Source organism: Stenella coeruleoalba, assembly GCF_951394435.1.
Source record: "Stenella coeruleoalba genome assembly, chromosome: 20".
In the NCBI taxonomy this organism is placed as follows: domain Eukaryota; kingdom Metazoa; phylum Chordata; class Mammalia; order Artiodactyla; family Delphinidae; genus Stenella; species Stenella coeruleoalba.
Window position 1 is genome coordinate 58,518,772 of NC_137166.1, and position 23,043 is coordinate 58,541,814.

General features: G+C 51.5%; 1 protein-coding gene across 1 annotated transcript in view; it reads left to right on the forward strand.

Annotated features, from left to right (window-relative positions):
* Positions 1-15,403: 15,403 nt before the first annotated feature.
* The window catches only part of ZSCAN22 (zinc finger and SCAN domain containing 22), a 36,926-nt gene continuing 29,286 nt past the window's right edge, over positions 15,404-23,043 (forward strand). Inside the window, 3 exon segments of the mRNA XM_079908875.1 lie at positions 15,404-15,635; positions 18,766-18,998; positions 19,000-19,219. Of these exon segments, the coding sequence (XP_079765001.1) occupies positions 15,533-15,635; positions 18,766-18,998; positions 19,000-19,219 (556 nt within the window). The 5' untranslated portion in view covers positions 15,404-15,532.

A 23,043-nucleotide genomic window follows, 5' to 3' on the forward strand; every position in this document is an offset into this window, starting at 1 on the left:
TGGAGGGAAAGGCCATTTTCCAGGCCAAACCTGTTCCTCCTCCCCTGGGCCCTTGCACGGGGGTGGTTGCTACCCGTCACCCCATCCCTCAAGCCAGAAGATAGATATCCTGTTAGTTTTACCATCTGAACATCTCAGCTGTCTTCATTCCATTCCATTCCCACTGCCACCACTGGTGCAGGATGGCCACGAGAGGGGGAGTGACATGACACCAAGTGGCCTGGCCACCAGAGCCCTCCCCACTTTTGACTTTACCTCCTCACGGCCCCACCCGCGGTGTGGGGTGCAGACTCGGAATGCTCCCACTGCCAGTGTGCTCTGAGGAGGGGAGTCCCCGCGGTAACTTCACAGCTCTGGACAGCTTGGAATCCAGGCCTGCGATTGCCCCGTTCCCTCCGCCTTGGCCCGAAAAGTGGCAGCTGCCGAAGGGTCATGTTTCCACAGTTCTCAGAGTGGACACTGGGTGGGCTGAGGCCACAGTGGCCTCACCAGGTAAGCCTGGAACAAGCTTGTCACTGTTGCCGTTTGCCGCCCTCTCCCATGCACTGTAGATCTTTGGGAATTTTCCATTTCTCTTTTCGGGTCACGTTTTCTAGGCATCATATTCCTACTAATTTCCTTACAGATGCTTTGAAACCAAGTCAGATAAGAAACTCCTCAGGGGAAATTACTATAAACTAGGGAGAATATATGGTTTTATCAGTTTGTCAAAGTAATGCAAATTCTTTGTAGCAAAACCTGTAAAATGCACAAAAGTAAAATACACGTAAGTATGGAGGCTTATTTAAATTTTAATTCCTCATACTTCCACCATCCAGAGGTGGTCATTACCTAAGATTTTGTTAATTTTCCTTGTAATTTTTTCTTGAAATATACATGTGTGTATACATAGAGTGAACATTAAATCTTATACACACAACAAAAATATTTATGTGTAGTTATCTTGTGTTTAGAAAATTAGAATCCCTTCTGTTTCTCTTGTAACATGTACTTCTTTCTCTATCTTGAACATTTTCCTCTGAAAATGGATTTCATGTAGCTTTTTAAATTACCTTTCAGGAGGATTGTAACAATGTGACCTCCACCCAGCATCTTACCAGCCTTGACTTTTATCCGAAAGGGGGAGGAGGGATTCATACACATTTCTGAAGGAGTATGAATTGATACAGCCTCTGTGAAGGGCACTTTGTTGGTTGCTATCTAAATTACAAACACTTTGTCTCAGCAAACCAGTTGCTGATAATGAATCCTACAGATATATTTGTACCCGTGCAAACTGTATGTAGTTTTAACCATGGCATTGATCTCCAAAGTGAAAATTTGGAAACAACCTCAGTGTCCACCACGTGGAACTGGCTAAGTGATTTATGGTGGACTGGCTGGCTTTTACACAGCCCTTAAAATGGGGGCTGTCTTTATGAACTGTGGAAAAGAGCACCAAGATTGTTAAGTGAAAAGGTATAAACCAGTTTGTATGGTATGTTTCCATTTGTGTAAAGAAGAAGCCATTGCTTATGCACACACACACACACACACACACACACACACTATATCTGAAGGGTACAGAGTGAACATACATACTACTATATATACTACTTGCTCTTGGAGAGGAGAAGTGAGGGGAAAAGGATGAATAATTTTCACTCTATATCTTTTGATATTTTTGGAATTTTGAAACATGTAAAAGTATTACCAGTTCAAAAAATAAATTTAAACAAAACCTTAATTCTTTAAAATTAAACTAAGTTTGTTCATTTGTTTCATTGTTCATTGCCTGTCTCCCCCCAGTTAAATGTCCCCATGACTGTGTGTCTTGGCCACACCTGTTCTGTGTATATGCACACGTGTGTGTTGAGCTAACACGACCAATTGAGTGTAAAACAGCATAGACTCCATAAAGTTTCCTGCAAGCTAGTTGTAGCACATACATTTCCCATCAATAAACCAATCTATAGTAGGAATAGAAGAAAGTTTTATTTGAGCCAAACTGAGGACTATAGCCTGGAAGACAGCATCTCAGATAACTCTGAGGAACTGCTCCACTGAAGCATTGTTTTCAGTGCAGTTTTGTATCTTCTCAGAACAAAGAGCATCAGACAAGTCAAGGATACCTTCCTTCAAGGTTTCAAAAAACAAAAATAGGGCTTCCCTGGTGGCGCAGTGGTTAAGAATCCACCTGCCAAAAAACAAAGAATCCACCTGCCAATGCAGGGGACACGGGTTCGAGCCCTGGTCCGGGAAGATCCCACATACTGTGGAGCAACTAAGCCCATGAGCCACAACTACTGAAGCCCGCGCGCCTAGAGCCCATGCTCCACAACAAGAGAAGTCACCGCAATGAGAAGGCTGCGCACCCCGACGAAGAGTAGCTCCCGCTCGCCGCAACTAGAGAAAGCCCGGGTGCAGCAGCGAAGACCCAACGCAGCCAAAAATAAATAAATAAAACAAATTTAAACAAACAAAAAACAGTCAGTCAGTATGGCCTTGGCACCTGGGAAGGGAGCCTTATCATTGAAGGAGGACGGGCATTGCTGTCCCAGGAAGGAAGGCATTTAATCTTTATTTTTAACACGGACAGTCTTTACTTCTGGTCAGTGCACCCTTTTCTTTAATGATTAAAGCAGATATACAATGTGTGTGTGATAGGCTGCAAACAGGCTGAAGTTTTAGTTAGCATAAAAGTAAAGTTAAATCGTGTACAAGCCAGAATGACTTCCCCGTACCTCAATACATGAAAATTTCTTCCATTAATACTTATACATGTATATGTGTGAGGAGGAAGAGGACATAAAGTACATACGTTGCATATCTAACAGGACACAGGAAACTGTGCCTGTCCCTGTATGTCCAGTCCTCCAACCCCCCCCTCCCCCCCCCCCCGGGGAAGACGGACTGACGCGTCCCCACGCTCTTCCCTTGGCGGTGCACTTGGACTTCATTTCCCAGAAGGGCCTTCACCCTATGCCGGCTGTTTCCAGGCACGGAGCGCGCGGGGCCCGCTGGGAGATGAAGTCCCCAACCACCGGCGCTGGGCGGAAGTGGCCTTAGTGAGCCTGCACAGGGCGACATGCGCGAGGGTGGGGGCGCCCCTGGGGGCGCCCCCCGACTCTGTGGTGAGTTCGCGGTCCCAGCGGGTTAGCGGTGCGAGTGTGAGGAACGGGGAGGCCCGTGTGGGCAGGCGGTGGGGCCCAAGGGGCGTGGACCGGGGCGGCCGGGCTGTGGGGGAGGGGAGAGAAGAGGCGGTGATGCGCGCCAGGGGGTGGGGGTGGGGAGCGACCTGTGCTGGCAGTTGAGACCTCAGGTGTGCATCCGAGCCCGACCCCGCATGTGTGACACCGCCTGTGTATGCAGGTGTGACCTCAGGTGTGTGCCTATATGCCCTGAACCCGTAGCCACCACTCCCCCGTTCACCTCCTCCCCAGCCCCTGGCAACCGTTAATCCACCTTCTGTCTCTGTTCTGGACCTTTCATATACATGGGATCCTACAATATGTGCTTTTGTGTGTGTGCTTTTCTCACTGAAAGTGATGTTTTCCAAGTTCATTCATGTTGTGTCGTGTATCAGTACTTCATTTTTGTAGTTGAATAATATTCCATCGTATGGAAATAGACCAGTTTGTTTACTCAAGCATCACTGCTGTGAACATTCACACACAGGTTTGTGTGTGGACATATGTTCTCAGTTCGGGGGACTGAGGCAGTTGGTGTGTCCCAGGGGAGCCCATGTGTATGGCTGTGGCCACACCCACTCCCTGCTGCCTGTGCTCAGCCAGCAGTACTTCATTTACGAGAATCCCAGCCCTGGGCCCCAAGGTTCAAGCCAGAGGCTTGGAGCCCCACTGCTGTGTGAGAAGTAGACTCTGGGGACAGGAATCCATCCCTGCCAGTGTCACCTACAACCTGGCTCCTCAGCCTGAGACTAAGACGACTATCATGTATCTGGTGAGGCCAAGCAGTCCAGAGACTGAGCAGTTGATGGAGCCCGAGGCACCAGGTGAGGCAGAAGGCAGGGTGGTGGTCACAGGGCTGGACATTTTTCAGAAACCAGGTCTCCCTCAAAATATGCCCTTCTCCTTGCCTTCCTCAGCCTAGCCCAGACCACCACCTCCTCACAGGTCTCTGCCACCCTTTGCCCCTTCCACCTCTCTCCACATAAGACTGGAGGGGTCTTTAACCCTGAATGGTGAGGCCACCCCTCCCCTTAAACTCTCTGTCACTGCCCAAGTCATCAGAGCAGGGTCAGCAAACTCTCCCTGTAAAGCACCAGATAGCAAGTATTTTGAGCTTTGCGGTCCAAGAGGCAAAATCAAGGATGTCATATAGGTTCTTATCTAACAAGAGAGAAAACACACATCCACACTCTTTTCTTTTTTCCTGACGAAATGCACGACTTTGTTGATGGACACTGAAATCTGACTTTCATGTAACATTTGTCTTCTTTTCACCTTTCCCCACCCCAGCCACTTAAAAATGTAAAAACAATTCTTAGCTCATAGACCATACAAAAACAGGCAATGGGGCCGTGTTTGCTGACCCCTGATTTGAAACAAATTCACACTTCTTTCCATGCCTTCCAGGCCCTGCATGACCTGACTTCTACCTGTTTTTCTGGCCTCCCCTATGGCTCTCCCTTTGCCCATCATTCTCCTCCTCCACCCCACCGGCCACTCAATAGGGTATAAGCTTAGCCATTCAGAGGCCTTCCCTGGCCACCCAAACCCACATTACGCTTTTATGTCTTACCACATTTGAACACTTTACACTTGTTCCCATTCATCACAGACTGTAAATTTCATGATGTGGTGCCCAGTCCGTGGAGTACTTGTTAATGAATGAACAAACAGCCTCCCACAAAAGGTATTATTACCCCATTTTACAGATAGAAAACTGAGGCCCCAGGGGAATTGAGCAGCCCAAGGTCACCCATCAGGGAGTGGTGAAGGTGGGTTTGATCCTAGATCTGACATACTCCACTTACCCACCTCCCTCGCTTAGCAATGACACCAGGAGGAAGGGCGCACTGGGCCCCAGGGATCTGCTCACCACTCTCACCCCTGTGGGGAGGGGCAGAAGGCCTCAGTCAGCCGTTCCCTCCTGGGAGTCTCTGTCAGGACCTGAATTCAAGGCAGCTGGGACTATGATTTTCATCCCTCTTGAGTACTTGCCCACCTGGTAGCTCCACTTCATCCCCAACCGTCCCTGTAACAAGGGATCCTGAAAGGTGCCTTCTGCTGCTGTCACCCATAAGCCCGAGAGAGCTTGGAGCTGAGACTTCAGACTGTTACACAGCATATCATTCACTTTGTACGAAGTTCAAGAATAGGCACAACTCCTGCGCTGTCAGAAATCCCAGCAGTAACCACCTCCTGGCTGGGGAGGGCATTGCCTGGAAGGGAGCCAGGAGAGGTCTGTCCATGGTGCTGAAACGCCCCAGGGCTGAACTTTCCAACTGGTATCTTTGAGCCACGTTGTACGTATTGAAATCTGAATTAAATAAATAAACTTAAAAATCACAAATCTAGTTTCTCAGTCACACCACCTGCGTTCCTACTGCTCAGGAGCCACATGGGGCTGATGGCTGCCAAATTCCATCCTCACAGAAGGCTCTAGAGCTTGATCTGGACGATGGTTGCACAGGTGTGTGCTTGCTCAGAACTCATTGAGCTGAGCCCTGATATCTCTCTTTTTAAAAATTACTGTTTTGAAGGCACAGACTCAAGTCTGACTGCCTTGTTTCAAATCCCCACCTACCCATTATTTGCTTCACAACCTTAGATTTAACCCTTCTGTGCCCCTGTTTTCCCCCACCTGTATAACAGAGGGTAGTGACAGTACCTGATTGTCCCCACATTAGGGAACTGGGCCAGTGTGGCCCAGAGAGCCTTTGAGAAGCTCACGGGCTGGGGGTGGCATGGGGCTGCAGCTCAGGGACTCAGCCTAGGCTCAGGGACGGTTTTAGAGGCAGGGTCTGAGGCCCAGCCCCCAAGCATCAAATCAGAGGGCTGCTTTCTATGAATCCCTGAGCCCCATGACCCCTTGCCCAGCCTAGGAGCCAGGCAGGGATGCAGGGTGTAAAGGTAGTGTGGCCTTGGGCAGCAAAGACCCTGTGCGCTGTTCCCGTGTTGTGTTTCATTTCACAAAGACCTTTCACAGCATAATGCTGTTCATCCTCCCGGAGACTGTCCCTGCTGTACCTGAGAGGAAACAGGCCCAGAGCAGGGATATGGGGCCAGAGGTCCAAGCGTGCATCTTCCCCGGGTCACCCTGGATCCATGGTGGCTGTGCAGACCCCTGCACGAGAGCCGAGGTGGTGTGCCACATCCCCAGACTAATTCCAGGGGCACAGATCACCCCGTCCGTCCATGTGAACTCAGGCGTCTTCCCCTCTTGATGCCTCAGTTTCCTTCCTGTCACATGGGTCAGGTAGTGTTGCCTCACTCATAGGGGCAGAGTGAGGATCAAGCAAGCTGATGGAGGGTTCCCACAGCAGGCCTGGCACATAGCAAACGTTGGGGGCTGTGGTTCTGTGAGCCCTGGAGGGCGAACAGGAGGGAGCAGGCCGAGGGCAGGCAGCACAGGAGCAAACGCCTGTGGGAGGGTCTGGTCGGAGAGGGCCAGGGTCCCTGGGAAAGGGGCCACTGGCTGGCAGGGCTTCTGGGTGAGGCGACTTTGGGGCTGCGGTCCCTGGGGTCTGAGGGCAGATCTGGCCTACCTCAAGCCCCTCCCCTGCCCTCCCCCAGCTCCTCCCTCTCAGGGGAGGATCAAGGGCCATAAGCCTGAGGCCCAGGACACCACATTCCCGTCAGATGCTGTCCGCGTGAGTCTCCAAAATGCCTATGTTGTCAGCAGGCACACCCGTTTCTGCTCCTGCTTCTGCGCCACTTCACCTGCGAGCTGAACTGGAGCTGCAGCCCCCAGGGAGGGTGGGTCCTGGGGCAGGGCCAACCTCCTCCCCTCCCTCCCTTCCTCCTCCTCTCTTCACCCCAGGGTGGAGCTCAGTGACTCTGTCACTAATCGAGGGCACCTTGGGAGAAACCCTGACCCTGGGGAGATCTGGGACGTGGGGTTCTCTGTGGCCACACTGTTTACCAGCCAACACCCAGGCTCATGACCACATCTAAAACTAATCACCCCCAGCGGCCCCACCTCCAAATACCTTCACATTGGGGGTTAAGGCTTTAACATAGGACTTTGGGAGAGACACAAATATTCAACTGGAATCACAGCACCCAGTATCAAGGTGATAACAGCGCCAACTCTTGGCTTGGGCCACTCAGCGTGAGTCCCCCCACTCCCTCCCCCATGACAACAGGGTGTTCACATCCTGCTGTTTCCCATGGGACTGACCCCTGTCAGACATAGCCCCTGGCTGAGCCAATGTGTGTGGGATGTTTCAGAGCCAGTGACGTTCAAGGACGTGGCCATGGACTTCACGAGGGAGGAATGGGGGTTGCTGGGCCCAACGCAGAGGATGCTCTGTGTGAGTGTGTGTGTGTGTGTGTGTGTGTGTGTGTGTGTGTGTGTGTGTTCATCCCCTGCCTCATGCCCGGTCACTCACACCCAGATGTGTCCTTGCTCTGTGTCCCCAGCTGGGTCCCCTTTGTACAGACTGGATGCCTCTCCCTGAATCACCAGGGAGAGGGCTTTCCCATGCCTCAGGGCACACACTGCACTACTGTTCAGCCTCTTGGGGCTGACTGACTTGTAGCAACCCCTTCCTCCTTTGTCACCATGGACAGGACTTCCTGATTCCAAACCAGATGTGATCTCCAAGCTGGAGCAGTGGGAAGACCCGTGGACTGTGGAGAGAGACGTCCCAAGAGGTCCAGGTAAGTGAAGGAAGGTCTCTCTATCTAATCATTTTTTAAATTAAATTTCGTTTTTTCTCTCCCAGCTTTACTGAGGTGTAATTGACAAATAAAGGTTATATATATTTAAGGTGTACAAGGTTGTATTTTGACATACGTATACATTGTGAAATGATGACGACAATCAAGCTATTGATTCAGAGTTACCTTTTTTTTAATAAATTTATTTATTTTTTTATTTATGGCTGCGTTGGGTCTTCGTTGCTGTGCGCAGGTTCTCATTGAGTGGCTTCTGTTGTTGCGGAGCATGGGCTCTAGGCGTGCAGGCTTCAGTAGCTGTGGCTCGAAGGCTCTAGGGCACAGGCTCAGTAGTTGTGGTGCACGGGCTTAGTTGCTCCGCGGCATGTGGGATCTTCCCAGACCAGAGCTCGAACCCATTTCTCCTGCATTGGCAGGCAGATTCTTAACCACTGCACCACCAGGGAAGCCCAGAGTTACCGTTTTTCACCATAGTGAGAACACTCAAGATAAACTGTCTTAGGACATTTCAAATATACGATGCAGTATTATAACTATAGTCACCATGTTTCAGATGAGTTTATTTCTCCTCCTGGGGCAAGGAGGTGGCGTGTACACCCAACAGAAAAGAGCCAAACCCCTTACTCATTAAGCAGTCAGTCCCCCCAGCCCCTGACAACCACTAATCAGCTTTGTGCCTCTGTGGAATTTTTGTATCTGGCTTCGTTCGCTTAGCATAATGCTTTCAAAGTTCATCAACATTAGCACATTATCAGCACTTTATTTTTTGTGGCTGAATAATATTCCATCGCATGGATAGACCACATTTTATTCATACAGTCTTCAGTTGACAGAGAGTTGGGCTGTTTCCACATTTTGGCTGTTGGGAACATTCACATACATACAAGTTTTTGTTTGAGTGCCTGTTCTCCACTCTGCTGGCCAGGCCCTGGTCCGGTGAGGGCGTGGCTGTGCCCCTCATGGCATCTGACCAAGGGGATGGCTCTCGGTGGCCTTGGCCCGTGCCTTTCTCTGTTCCCTTCTACCGTTTTCCTTCCTCGCTGTGCAGAAAAAGGTTAACACAGCAGGTCTGAGGCTGCTGTCCTTGGAAGGGCCTGATGCAAGGCTGGCCTTTGGCTGGTGTCTGAACTTGGATTTCGGGAGCGTGGGGTTCTCACCACTCCCTAAATGGTAACAGCGGCTCACTGCGCCTGAACCGTGCGTACCAACAACATGGTTTATACTGAGCACCTGCGTTCCTCCTGGGAGTCTGGAATTTTGGTACGTGCTCTGCGGTGGGTGCCCTTCCTCAGATGCAGGAGCCTCTGCTTGAGGCCGCAGGTCCGGGCCAGCAGCTCGTTCTGTTGTCCAAGTCAGGCCGCTGGGGCTCTGTCCCCGCGCAGATTGGCAGTGCACGTTCAGGTCGCTGCTTGAGCACGTTTCTTGCTTACATTTCAGAATCAGAGCCTGGGTCCCGAGCTCCCGACAAAGGGCAGGCTCCAGGGCAGGTGATGCTCTAGTTCCAGGGCAGGTGACGCGGGGGCTGCCAGGGCACACACCATCGTGAAGTCACAGAGCACAGAGGCCAGGCGGCAGCGGGGACGCGCAGCCGGCGGGAGCAGAGCCCCGAGCGGAGCCTCGCAGGAGGTTTTCCCCGGCTGCCCTTCCTCACCGAGCATCAGGACACGCCGGCACGGGCGCAAGCTCCCGCGAACCATGTTCGCCAAGAGGGCGTCGCGTGCATTTCTGCCCTGGATCCGGGAGAGGGCGTGTGCGTGGAAGCCTTCGGCTCTTTTCCAGACCACAGTCTCCCTCGAGGAGTCGAAGCTGGGGAGGACGCGCCGGCGCGCGGTGGGTGAGGAGGTGCATTTGGCGAGAACGCGTGCCTCGTGGGCCGTCCGCCGAGTCCCGGCAGACGGAAGCCCCACGCGTGCAAGGAGCGTGGGAAGGTCCAGAGGACCCACGCGGGTGAGAAACTGTTCCCGTGCCTGGAGTGCGGGCGCGCCTTCAGCGAGAGCTCGTCCCGGGCCCAGCACCGGCGCATCCACAGGGGTGAGCGGCCCTTTGCCTGCACCGAGTGCACGCAAAGCTGGACCCTAGCCAAGCACCTGAGGGCGCACATGGACGAGCGGCCCTACGCGTGCGGGGAGTGCGGCGGGGCCTTCCGCCAGAGCAGGTCCCTTGGCGGGGGGGGGGGGTCGGGGGGAGACCACGCGAACGCAGCGGGTGTCAGAAAACCCTCCGTGATCGTTTGGTTCTCATGCATCAGTGAACTGCGGACGTGCCAGATGCGGCGGAGACCTGTCCGTCCTGGGTGTGTTGTCCCCCCAGCCTGCGAGGGCCCTGGGAGCGTCAGGAACTTGGGGCTGGTACAGAGCAACCGCTGTTGCACTTCACGCCCTTCTCCACGCAGGGCCACCTGGTCGGGTGAGAAAGCTGGGCATGGGCCTGGGACCTGTCCTCTGGAGATGCTTCTCCGTGAGCTTCAAGGGGAGTCACGGCCACCCCCAATCCTCCCCCATGTGCAGGTTCCCACGGGTGCCCACTCTCTGGTAGGAAAGATCCACAGGTGTGAATGGTCTTCCTCTCAGCAGGCCTGGAACAGCTCATTTCAAAGTTTTCGCCAAGGGAAAAGTGTAATTAAAAAACAAACAAGAAAAAAAACTATTTTAAAAAAAGGTATTTTTTTTTTAGTCCTTTGTGCTTTGCATTAACTCGGGCCATATGGTTGTCTGTTTCCCACCCCACCCCCAAAAAAAGGAAGCTCTGTGTGCTGAAACGTGGTGTCACCAAGTCCAGCTCTTTAAAAACTGTGTCGCTCCTCAGCTTCAGCATGAAGACTGTTGAAATCAGCTGCGACGGTGATGCCGGTGTAAGGCTTCCACACTGTGTGAGCACTTTGCAAGTGTTGTCCCATCTCATCCTGTCAGCGGCCCTGGGATGCAGGCATCTCTATCCCCACTTAGAGCTGAGATTCTGAGAGGTTAAACTGCTTGCCCAAGGCCAGCTGGAAGCCATTCACTGTTCAGGATGGAAATATTAGATGTAGCACATAAGGACAGCGTGGTGGAAGTCCATCCATCCCTTTCAGCGGACACCAAGACGTGTGGAATATAAAGCCCCCTTGAGTATTGGGAGACAACAGGAGGATTGGGTCCCATCTGAAGAAGCAACTCGAGGCAAAGGCAGCGTGGGAACTGGGCAGCCCTTGCTCAATCCAGACGTCGTTGGTGAAATGCCTGCTGGGAGCCACAAGCTTGTTCCCGTCACAGGCGGGGGCCTTTCACTTCCTGTACAACTTTGCTCAGGGCTTCCCTGTGGCCACCAAGGTAAGAACCAACCTCAAGCCCAGCCTCGAAGCCCCTGCACTTCCCCACAACGGCCCACCTTTCCAGGCTCATTTCTCGTCATCCCCCAGGCAGCTTGCAATGACCAAACCTACCTCCTTCCGGTTCCTTAGACAGCCCAGCTTGTTCTCGTTTCCTGTCCTCAGCATCAGCTCCAGGGTGACTCCCTGAGCAAGTCAGAGGCCCGTGGCCCCCTCGGCCCCCCCCCCACCCTGGCAGCACATCCCTTGTGTGGCTTTTGCCTGTGTCTTTGTTCAGAGACCCCCCCCCCTCCGCCCCGGGCCAGGAGCCCCATTAGCACATGTCCACGTCTCTGTGTCCCTATCTCCTGGCACGTCACGGGTGGGGAATGCGTGAGTGAGCCAGTGAGACACCGAATACAAAACAACTACTGGGGGGTCCCCCAGACCACCCTGTGGTTTGTGGACAGGGAATGTTGCCTGCCATTCCAATAGACAAAGATCAAGCCGTCAGCCAGTGCATGCCTCCAGACGGCGAGCCCTGAGGGGAATTCAGGATGGAGAAAAACAGGAAGCATTCTGTGGATAACACAGAATGCTATCCATTCTGTGCTTTGGATACTGGCCTAGATCTTTAAGATACATATCTAAGGAATAATTTCAATGAACCCAGACTCTTACATCTTCCAATACATAGAAAAGCACTAACGTTATTAACTTGAGGTGTCTGTTCTTCGCGATTAGCAGTAATCTTTTGATGTTCGACTACATGTTTTGTTGTTTGTTTTTCCAGCAAAAAGACCTCTATATCCTGGCTCCTCCCTTACCTCTTTGAACAATGTTACTGCGAACATTTCTGTATAAGATTTTGTGTGGACATATGTTTTCATTTCTCCAACTGTTTTCCACAGAGGCTGCATCATTTTACATTTCCACCGGCAATGTATGAGGGTTCCGATTTCTCCACATCGTCACCTACACTTGTTACCTGTCTTTCAGATCACAGCCATCCTCTTGGGTGTGAAGTGGGATCACAGTGTGGCTTTGATTTGCAACTCCCTGTTGACAAAGGATGTTGAGCATCCATTCATGTGCTTATTGGCCATCTGCATGTTTTCCTTGGGGAAATGTTACTGTCTTTGCCCATTATTATTTTATTTATTTATGTAGCCACACTGTGTGGCTTGCAGAATCTTAGTTTCCCCACCAGCGATGGAACCTGGGCCCCCAGCAGTCCTAACCACCGGCCCACCAGGGAATTCCCTGCCCATTTTTAAATTGGGTTATTTAGGGGCTTTGTTGTTGGGTTATTTGAGTTGTAAGAGTTCTTTATATATCCCGGATGCAAGTTGTGTGTTTGTGTGTCTGTGTGTCTTTATGTGGGTCTGTATGTCTGTGTGAGCCTAAGTGTGTGGCTGTGTCTGAGCAGGTACAACTTTGCCTCCCCCCATGGACATGGAGAAGCAGAGGGCGTCATGATCATCTGGGAAGAGCAGAGGGTTTATTATCTCCGTGTTACAGAGAAGGAAGTAGAAGGCCAGATAAATGAAGTCATTTGCCCATAAATGAGTTAAGAGGCAGAACTGGGAATTGAAATCAGCTGGGTCCCTCTCCATAGCCTTTGCTTCCTACTGCACTATGCTGTTTCTTATCCAGTGGCTCTCAGCCTTGTCTGCACATTAGAATCATCTGGAAACTTTTAAAAGTCTGGATGGGGACTTCCCTGGCAGTCCAGTGGTTAAGACTCCACGCTTCCACTGCAGGGGGCACGGGTTCGATCCCTGATCACGGAACTAAGATCCTGCACGCCGCATGGTGTGGCAAAAAAAAAAAAAAAAGAAAAGTCTGGATGCCAAGGCCAAACCCAGACCAATGAAATTAGAATCTGTAATAGGCAAAATAATGCCTCCCCTGCCCCCCCAAGTTGTCCAAATCCTAATCCTCAGAACCTGTGAGTATGTTACCTTACATGGCAAAAGGGAATTTGCAGATGGGGAAAGTATCCTGGATTACCAGGTGAGTCCAGCGTAATCACAAGGGTCCTCATAAGTGAAAAAGAGATGCAGGAGGGTCAGTCAGAGAAGGGGATGGAATGATGGCGAGGCAGGTGCACAGAACAAGGAACGAGGGCAGCCTCTAGAAGGTGGAAGAGGCAAGGAAATGGATTTCTCCCTTAGAGCCTCTAGAAGGAACACAAATGCCAACATGGTGACTTTAGCCCAGTGAGACCCATTTTAGGCTTCTGACCTCCAGAAACCTAAGATAAGAGATTTTTGTTGTTATGAGCCACTGCATTTGTGGTAATTTGTTATAGTAGTGATATGAAACTAATACAGCCTCTTTAGACACAAACCAGACCAGTTAGCAGAGCCAACTGCACCCGTGTGTATAATAGGGAGAAGGACATGATGGTTCATCGAAGTGATAAAATAGGAACCAGGAAAATCTGGGGTTCCCTTCACTGGGGGGAGGCAAGTTAGGCTTGGAGGCAGGGAGGTATCAAGGCAAGTGCTGCAAGACGTCGGTGACGTGAAGCTGGGCTTGGTGGAGAGGGCAGGGCTGGAGGGTGGGAAGCAAGAGCTGCCAGAGAGAAAGCCTTTGGTGGTGCAAAAAGGGAGAAGGTCATGGGCAGAGTTGACAATCTGGATGAACCGACTAGGCTCAGTAATTGCCTGGTGTGCAAACGGGGCTCAGTGCAGATGTGGTTTATTGTTATGATTATTGGGGGTGGGCAGCATGGGGCTGTGCTTTTGACAACAGAAGTGGGACAGCAGAAGGCAGAAGACCACAGAGAAGGCCAAGAAGACCCAAAGAAATGAAGGCCACCAGTGCCACCCGCAGGCCAGAGCCCAGCACTTGATGGGTGAGGTGGGTCTTTGTTGGGCAAAGTGAAGGATTCCTTGGATTAGGGTGCCCATGGTGTGCCTACCAGTGGTCAGGAACTGCAAAGGGACCATTTACATAAAATATCCGGAATAGACAAATCCCCAGAGGCAGGAGGCAGATCGGGGGGTGTCAGGAGGCAGATCGGTGGCTGGGGGCAGGCTGCTAATGGGCATGGGGTTTCTTTTGGGGGTGATAAAAGTGTTCTGGACATAGATAGTGATGGTTGCACAGCCTTGTAAAGATACTAAAAACCACTGAATTGTACACTTTAGGGGGGTGAACTGAAGGTATGTGAATTACAGCTCCAAAAAAATGGTAAAAATTTTTAAAGGGGAAAGAAAATGGAAAGAGGGCCAGATAAAGAGGCACTGTGACCACATGGTTGCAGTGGGCCACACACATGACATACATGATGCACACCTTCCCACAGCATCCACACCCCTCACCCCCCTCAACAACTCACCTCCTCACACCCGCCTCACCTCCTCACACCCCCCTCACCTCCTCACACACCTCTCACCTCCTCACACACCTCTCACACCTCTCACCTCCTCACACACCTCTCACACCTCTCACCCCCTCACACCTCTCACCTCCTCACCTCTCACCTCCTCACACACCTCTCACACCTCTCACCTCCTCACACACCTTCACACCTCTCACCTCCTCACACACCCCTCACACCTCTCACCTCCTCACACACCCTCACACCTCTCACCTCCTCACACACCTCTCACACCTCTCACCCCCTCACACCTCTCACCTCCTCACCTCTCACCTCCTCACACCCCCCTCACCTCCTCACACACCTCTCACACCTCTCATCTCCTCACACACCTTCACACCTCTCACCTCCTCACACACCCCTCACACCTCTCACCTCCTCACACACCCTCACACCTCTCACCTCCTCACACACCTCCTCACCTCTCACCTCCTCACACCCCCCCTCACCTCCTCACACACCTCTCACACCTCTCACCTCCTCACACACCTTCACACCTCTCACCTCCTCACACACCCCTCACACCTCTCACCTCCTCACACACCCCTCACACCTCTCACCCCCCCACGCACCATGCACGGTTCCGCCTCCCGCACACCCTCCGGCCGGATCATCCACACACCGCCACCACTGCCCCACAAAGTCACGGCCGCTGTCCCCACGGCCCACGCACCTGGCCGGACTACAACTCCCGGCGTGCCCCCCGACTGCTGGGTGTGGGCGACGCGGCGCATTCTGGGAATTGTAGTCCAGGTGGGCGGGCAGTCGCACGAGCCGGGGCGCCTGAGACGCGGCGCGTTCTGGGAGCTGTGGTCCCAGCTGGCGCACGGACTCCTCATTCCAGCGCCGCCGCGTCGCCTCCCGTAAGCGTCCGCCCGCGCACCAGCGGGTGAGGTGGGTCTGGGCGGGGGGTCCACGCGCGCATTGCCGGAGAGAAACTACGGGAAACCCTGAAGCGGCGAACGCCTGCGGTGGTCTAAGCGAGATGTGTGGGACCGACACGCGCAGATGGAGAGCGAGGGGCTGACCCCGAGCCGCGCGTGGACCGACAGACGGACAGACCGAGTGTGGAACTCTGTTCCAGCGCGGGACCGGCTGACTGACCAGTTGTGTGAGTGTCTGGTTGTGTTTCTGTGTCTGACTCGTTTTGCTGTGTTTCTGACTGACAAGCTGGGAGCGTGTGTTCGGCTGATAGGATGTCTGACTGACCTGATCAAGTGTGCGACTGACAAAGAAGTTGTGTGAGATTTTGTCGGAGGGTTGTGTGTTGTTGTGCGTGAGAGGGTGTGTCTGTGACTGACTGTGATTTCAGGCGTAACCGAGAGTCTGTGTATGTGACTGGCTGAGACAGTGACTGATGATTATGAATGACTGGCGATGCTGTGAGCTCCTGTGTTTATTGGACTGACTATGAGTGACACTGAGAAAGTTTGGGTGCAGGGGTATATTTTGGGATATGACTGACAGACTATGCCTGAGGTAGGGTGTATGCATGGAACTATGTGATTGACTGGGGTTTGTCAGGGGGACTATATTTGGATGATTTGCAGGGAGTTTACCAAGTATGTGACAGAGAATTTGTCTGCAGCTGAAATTATGTGACCTGCAGTCACCCAGCTGGGTTGATGTCCACTAGCACCTTCTGTGGCCTTAAGCCTGGCAGGGACTGTGGAGTCATCAGATTGGGCATCTACTGCATGTCTGCTGTGTGCCAGGCCTGTTGTCAGGTCGGGTACAGGAAGGAGCAAGAAATGAAAGAACTGCTCTCCTAAGTTGGTTGAGCAGCTGTGGACAGCGGACCTCGACCTGATGTGAGGTCAGCACGTTGGGGGTGAGCTGATCATGGTTCACGTCCCTGTGTCTCAGAGACTGTCCTCAGGGATTTTCCAAAACAGCAGTTTCAGGGGTACAAAAGGGAGCTTGGAAACTGTCGCTGTATTTATTGTCAATCCTGCCACCCCTGTACCCACTCCTCTGAACAATGATTTCCTGCCTCAAACTCCGCCTTTCCTGGTCCCTCCGTTTTCTCAGCACCTGTTCACTTGCTATAGGCACTGCGGCTCCAGCATGCCCAGTGTCTCTGGGGAAACAAGGTTAGAACACAGAGCTGGGGGAGAATGACCCGGGGCACTCAGAAGGATACTTAGCCTGCTTTCAGGTGCTGGGACGGCTCTTGGAGAAGATGACAGCTAAAGTGGGGCCTGGAGAACTAGGAGAAATTGCTCAGGTGCAGAGGGGGATTTTAGGACAAGAGAGTAACAGGGACAAAGGAATTCAGGAATTGGGATAATGGCAAAGGCAAGGTTGCAAGAGGCCCAAGTAAGCTTTACAGTGGAGTTAGGGGCTAGAGCACAGCTTTGCCAGAAATCACCAGCTGCCACGGAAAGGTTTCAGGATTGAGGTCTTGTTTTATTCGTGCTCACTTCTCCCTGTGCTCAAGGTCATGGCTTCAGTGCCAACAGTTGTTATCTGTTATTTTGCGTATTAGATCCTAGCAGGTGTAAAGTGATATCTCATTGTGCTTTTTTTTTTTGCGGTACGCGGGCCTCTCACTGCTGTGGCCTCTCCCGTTGCGGAGCACAGGCTCCGGACGCGCAGGCTTAGCGGCCATGGCTCACGGGCCCAGCCGCTCCGCGGATCTTCCCAGACCAGGGCACGAACCCGCGTCCCCTGCATCGGCAGGCGGACTCTCAACCACTGCGCCACCAGGGAAGCCCTCTCATTGTGCTTTTGATTTGTAATTCTCTGGTAGCTGATTATGTCGATCATCTTTTCATGTGCTTGTTGACCGTTTGTATATCTTCTTTGGAGAAATATCTAGTCAAATCCTTTGCCCATTCTTTAATTTGGGATTATTTGTCTTTTTATTATGGAGTTGTTCTAGATACAGGTCCCTTATCGGATATATGATTTGCAAATATTTTCTCCCATTCTGTGGGCTGCCTTTTCACTTTTTCTTTTTCTTTCTTTTTTTTTTTTTTTTTTTTTTTGCCTTGTCACACAGCTTGCACGATCTTAGTTCCAACTCCTAACCACTGGACTGACAGGGATTTCCTCTTTTCACCTTCTTGATGGTGTCCTGCAAATCACAAAGGTTTTTAATTTTGATGAAGTCTAGTTTATCTATTTCCTCTTTTGTCATTTACCTAAGATGGCTTTGCATTATTTTTGAGTGTGTGTGGAATACTGACTACAAAACCACACACTGGGTCACAAACCAAGTCTCAAACCAGCAAATATCAAAGGATTAAAATTGACCAAAGCACATTTTCTGAGCACAACAGGGTTAATCTGGAAATCAGTAATAAAAAGACTATCAGAGGGCTTCCCTGGTGGCGCAGTGGTTAAGAGTCTGCCTGCCGATGCAGGGGACACGGGTTCGTGCCCCGGTCCGGGAAGATCCCACATGCCGCGGAGCGGCTAGGCCCGCGAGCCATGGCCGCTGAGCCTGTGCGCCCGGAGCCTGTGCTCCGCAACGGGAGAGGCCACAACAGTGAGAGGCCCAGTTACCGCAAAAAAAAAAAAAAAAAAAAGACTATCAGAAAACTCTGAATTGTTTGGAAATGAAGCAGCAGAGTCTAAGTAACCCACGGTTCAGGAAGAAACCAAAAGAGAAATTAGAATATATTTTTAACTAAATGATAATGAAGATGCAAAATCAAACTTGTGAGTGTACAGCTAAAGCTATGTTTATAGGGAAATTTATAGCCTGAAATACATGTATTAGAAGAGAAGAAAGGCTGAATGTCAGTTGTCTAAATATTCACCTCAGAATCTACAAAATAATTAGCAAATAAAGTAAGGGAATGCCCCTGTGGCTCCCAGGGGAGTGGGGTGTGTGTGAGTTAGAAGACAGACCCACTCTGTGTGGGAGGAGCATAGGTCTGAAGCAGACTGGCCATGGGGTCAGGCTACTGGGGTTTGTAGCTCAGCAACCGCCCTTCCTTTCAGTATCTGGGAAACTTTGAGCAAATCTTTTTCTCCTGTCTGTCTGTCTTTATACCATATAATGAGAGAAAGCTCCCACCTGAGTTTGTTGTGAGTTTTAAACGAGTTACTATATGCAAGTATTTAGAAAGGTGCTCAGCACCAAATGGGCGCTGCCCTGATTATTTTGATCATCTGTGACTCTGTGAGAGTGAGTCACATCTCACAGGCCCCAAGCCCACATCTGCCCTACTCGGCAGCCACAAGGCAGGGCGCCAAGTTCACAGGATAACCAAGTTCTGATCTTCCTGCAGACCCATTTCCAAGGCTCCAGCCATCCCATATCTCACTGGAGGTCTGCTGCCCAATGGCCATCCCCAAGAGCCTTGTGAGCCCGGTGCCCTGGGAACAGGATGACTTTCTCCAAGTGAAGGTCGAGCATGAGGAGGCCAGCTTCTCTCAGGTCCAGGAGTCTAACTTTGGCCACACCTCCCACCCTGAGGCTGCCTGTCTGCGCTTCCGACACTTCTGCTATGAGAAGGCATCCCAACCCACGTGAGGCGCTGGCCCGGCTCTGTGAACTCTGCCGCCAGTGGCTGCGGCCCGAGGTGCGCTCCAAGGAGCAGATGCTGGAGCTGCTGGTGCTGGAGCAGTTCCTGGGCGCGCTGCCCCCCGAGATCCAGACTTGGTTGCGGGCTCAGTGCCCCGAGAGTGGCGAGGAGGCTGTGGTGCTCGTGGAAGACCTGACTCAGGCACTGGACAAGAGAGGTGAGGGGGTGACAGGCAGGTGCCCACGGCACACGGGGCAAAGCCTGGACTGGAATGTTGGGGGTGCAGGTTTGCACTTGGGGGCACTCACCCAAACCCTCACACACTGCGTTAAGCAGGTCTGTTTTGACTGCCAGTGACCAAAAGCCCAGCTCAAACTGACGGAAGCCAAGGAGGGAGGTTTCATGGCTGTGTATCAGGAGTTCAGGTGACGGCATCAGGATTCTCTCGTTCTCCTTTCTTTCTCAGTTGAGTTTTCCTACGTTAGGTTCATCTTTAAATAGCTTCTGTCCCCAAGGGAGACACAGTTGGCCCAGCAATCTCATGCTTGTGCCTTATCAATGTAGAAAGCTCATGGGGAGAACAGCGAAAGATCCCTGAGCTGAGCTTCACTGAGCTGAGCTTCACTGAGCTGGTCGGGGTCTTGTGCTTGTCTTTGACTGACCAAAGCCCCAGGGACTGATGTGAGCAAGGGAAGTTCCCCAAAGGAAAACCAGGATGCTGCTATCAGATAAGGGAGCTGGATGCTTGGGGCTGGGGAGGGGGCAGAAACGCCGTGTGTCCCGATGCACCCCCTTGGAGCCCTCCCTATGCTGACCTCCAGCATCTGGGTGAGACAGACCTGCCCCAGGCCAGAGTGGGCACCATTGCTTAGAGACCCACTCAGGTGTCGCAGCTCAGGGAGACCCGATGGGACACCAGGAGGACCCAGCCCCACCTGATGGGAGCGTTTGGTGGGGTGGGTGTACCAGCAACCAGGGCGGAGGTCGTGGGCGGGGAGACCATGGGGTTTGGGCTCAGAAGAATCATCGAGACTTGGTACATCCAACCACTGCTCTGCCGCCTCCTGGCCGTGTGTTTCTTTTGTGCCTCAGTTTCCCTGTCAGTAAAACGGGGATTGTAGTCCTAATACTTACCTCAGTGTCATCGAGAGGTGTGAACAAGGCAGTCTATGCGGCCTGTGAAACGGTGCCTGCACGAATCAGACACGTGGTAACTGGAGCTGTTAGGAAAATTTGTTCTGCTCCCTGAGAAACGAACCTTTCTGAAAGAGCTTGTCAGATGCGCTCCCTTGGCCCCATCAGCTATGCCGAGACACGGACTGGGTAGGAGGGAGGGCGCAGCCCCACCCTTCTGTAGGGTCAAGAGAGCCTTCAGGGAAAATGCAAAATGGCACTGAAACAGCAAGAAAGAACCACACTCCAGGCAGAGGGACTGGTGAGAGGCAGAGGCCCCTTGGGTATGGTATGCACTGGTGCATTCTGGGAAGAGCAGGTGGTGCAGTGTTTCTGGAATAGAGGAAAAAAGGGTGGTCGGGACCCAGCATGTGGCTAGGGAGGTGGAGGAACTTAGGGAACACCTGTGGGTCTAGAGGAGGAGGAGATTCTAGAGCTAAAATCCCGACTTGACCACTAGCTAACTGTGTGACCTTGTACAAGTTACTCAACCTCTCTGAATTAGTCATGTGGTCTTGTACCAATTACTTAAGACCTCCCCTCAGCTGGGCCTCAAGTTTCCTTGCCTGAAACCCAGTTGTCAAAGTGCCCCTTTCTTTTTTTTTTTAAAGCATGGATCATTCTTTTTTTTTTTAATTTAATTAATTAATTAATTTATGGCTGTGTTGGGTCTTCGTTTCTGTGTGAGGGCTTTCTCTAATTGCGGCAAGTGGGGGGCCACTCTTCATCGTGGTGCGCGAGCCTCTGACTATCGCGGCCTCTCTTGTTGCAGAGCACAGGCTCCAGACGCGCAGGCTCAGTAATTGTGGCTCACGGGCCTAGTTGCTCCGCGGCATGTGGGATCTTCTAAGACCAGGGCTCAAACCCGTGTCCCCTACATTGGCAGGTAGATTCTCAACCACTGCGCCACCAGGGAAGCCCAAAGTGCCCCTTTCTGAGAGCAGAATGAAGCTGAAACGAGGCAATGGGAGTTACCCATTGCACTTGGAGCCGAGCACAGAACAAGAGCCTAACAGTGGCCAGCAGCCCTGGGAGGCAAGCAGAATAGCATCCCCCTCTTGCAGATGAGAAAACTGCGGCCCAAACAAGGGCAAGACTACCCAACCCTTGGAGCTGGCGAGCGGCAGAGCTGGGGCCCCGTTGTGGACTTAACCAGCAGTTATTCCGGCCACCACCCCCCCACTTCCTGGAATCTGTCCAGTAAACGATGTCCAGTCAGGCGTCCTAAGGTGCACTGTGTACCCGTCAAGGGCAGGTCCGTTCAGGAATGCTTCTACCTCGTACACAAGCCAATCTCCAGCTGCCGCTCAGCCATGCTCTGCCTTCACAGCACATTATAAAGAGCAGGCCTCAGGCTTCCCGGGGGCTCAGGGAGGCCCGGTGGAGGCATCACCCACCCACCCACAGCAGCAGGTGTCTACTTGGGGTTCAAGGTAGAGTCTACTGCATCCTGGATTGATTCCCTCATTCAGCCGGTATTTACTGAGCATCTGCAGATGCATCCAGGTCCAGGTGGCAGGGACAGAGCTCAGGCCTGCCCAAGGGAGCAGGCACATAGGCGCCTGGCGTGCTCGCTCTCTCACTCTCTCCCTCACTCTCTTTCAGATCCATTCAACCTCAGGGTTTTCCTCCTGACACTTGTGACAAAATCAGGAGCCTTAAAGAATGGAGAGTTTGCAGTGGGTGGTTTGAGGAGTGGATGGAAACATGTGATGCAGGTTTTTGTTTTTTCTTAATTGAAGTATAGTTAATTTACAATGTTGTGTTAATTTCTGCTGTACAGCAAAGCGATTCAATTATACACGTGTATACATGCATTTTTATATATATAAATTTATTTATTTGTTTATTTATTTATTTTTGGCTGCATTGGGTCTTCATTGCTACGCGCAGGCTTTCTCTAGTTGTGGAGAGCAGGAGCTACTCTTCGTTGTGGTGCGTGGGCTTCCATTGCGGTGGCTTCTCTTGTTGCGGAGCACAGGCTCTAGGCGCACGGGCTTCAGTAGTTGTGGCACGTGGGCTCAGTAGTTGTGGCTCGCGGGCTCTAAAGCGCAGGCTCAGTAGTTGTGGCACACGGGCTTAGTTGCTCCTCAGTATGTGGGATCTTCCTGGACCAGGGAACAAACCCATGTCCCCTGCATTGGCAGGTGGATTCTTAACCACTGCGCCACCAGGGAAGTCACATACAATCTTTTTAAAATTCTTTTGCATTATGGTTTATCCCAGAATATTGAATATAGTTCCCTGTGTTATGCAGTAGGACCTTGTTGTTTATCCATTCTATATATAATAGTTTGCATCTGCTAATGCCAAACTCCCAGTGATATCATATGGTATTTGTCATTCTCTTTCTGACTTACTTCACTTAGTATGATAATCTCTAGGTGCATCCATGTTGCTGCAAATGACATTATTTCGTTCTTTTTTATGGCTGAGTAATATTCCATTATTATTGGTATGGAATACCAGTATATTCAGTATATATAATACCAGATGTGGTATATATGTACCACATCTTCTTTATCCATTCATCTGTTGATGGACATTTAGGTTGCTTCCATGTCTTGTCTGTTATGAATACAGCTGCTATGAACATAGGGGTATCTTTTTGAATTATAGTTTTGTCTGGATATATGCCCAGGAGTGGGATTACAGGATCATATGGCAACACTATTTTTAGTTTTTTGAAGAACCTCCACACTGTTTTCCATAGCGGCTGCACCAATTTACATTCCCACCAACAGTATAGGAGGGTTCCCTTTTCTCCACACCCTCTCCAGCATTTCTTATTTGTAGAGTTTTTGATGATGGCCATTCTGACTGGTGTGAGGTGATATCTCATTGTAATTTGGATTTACATTTCTCTAA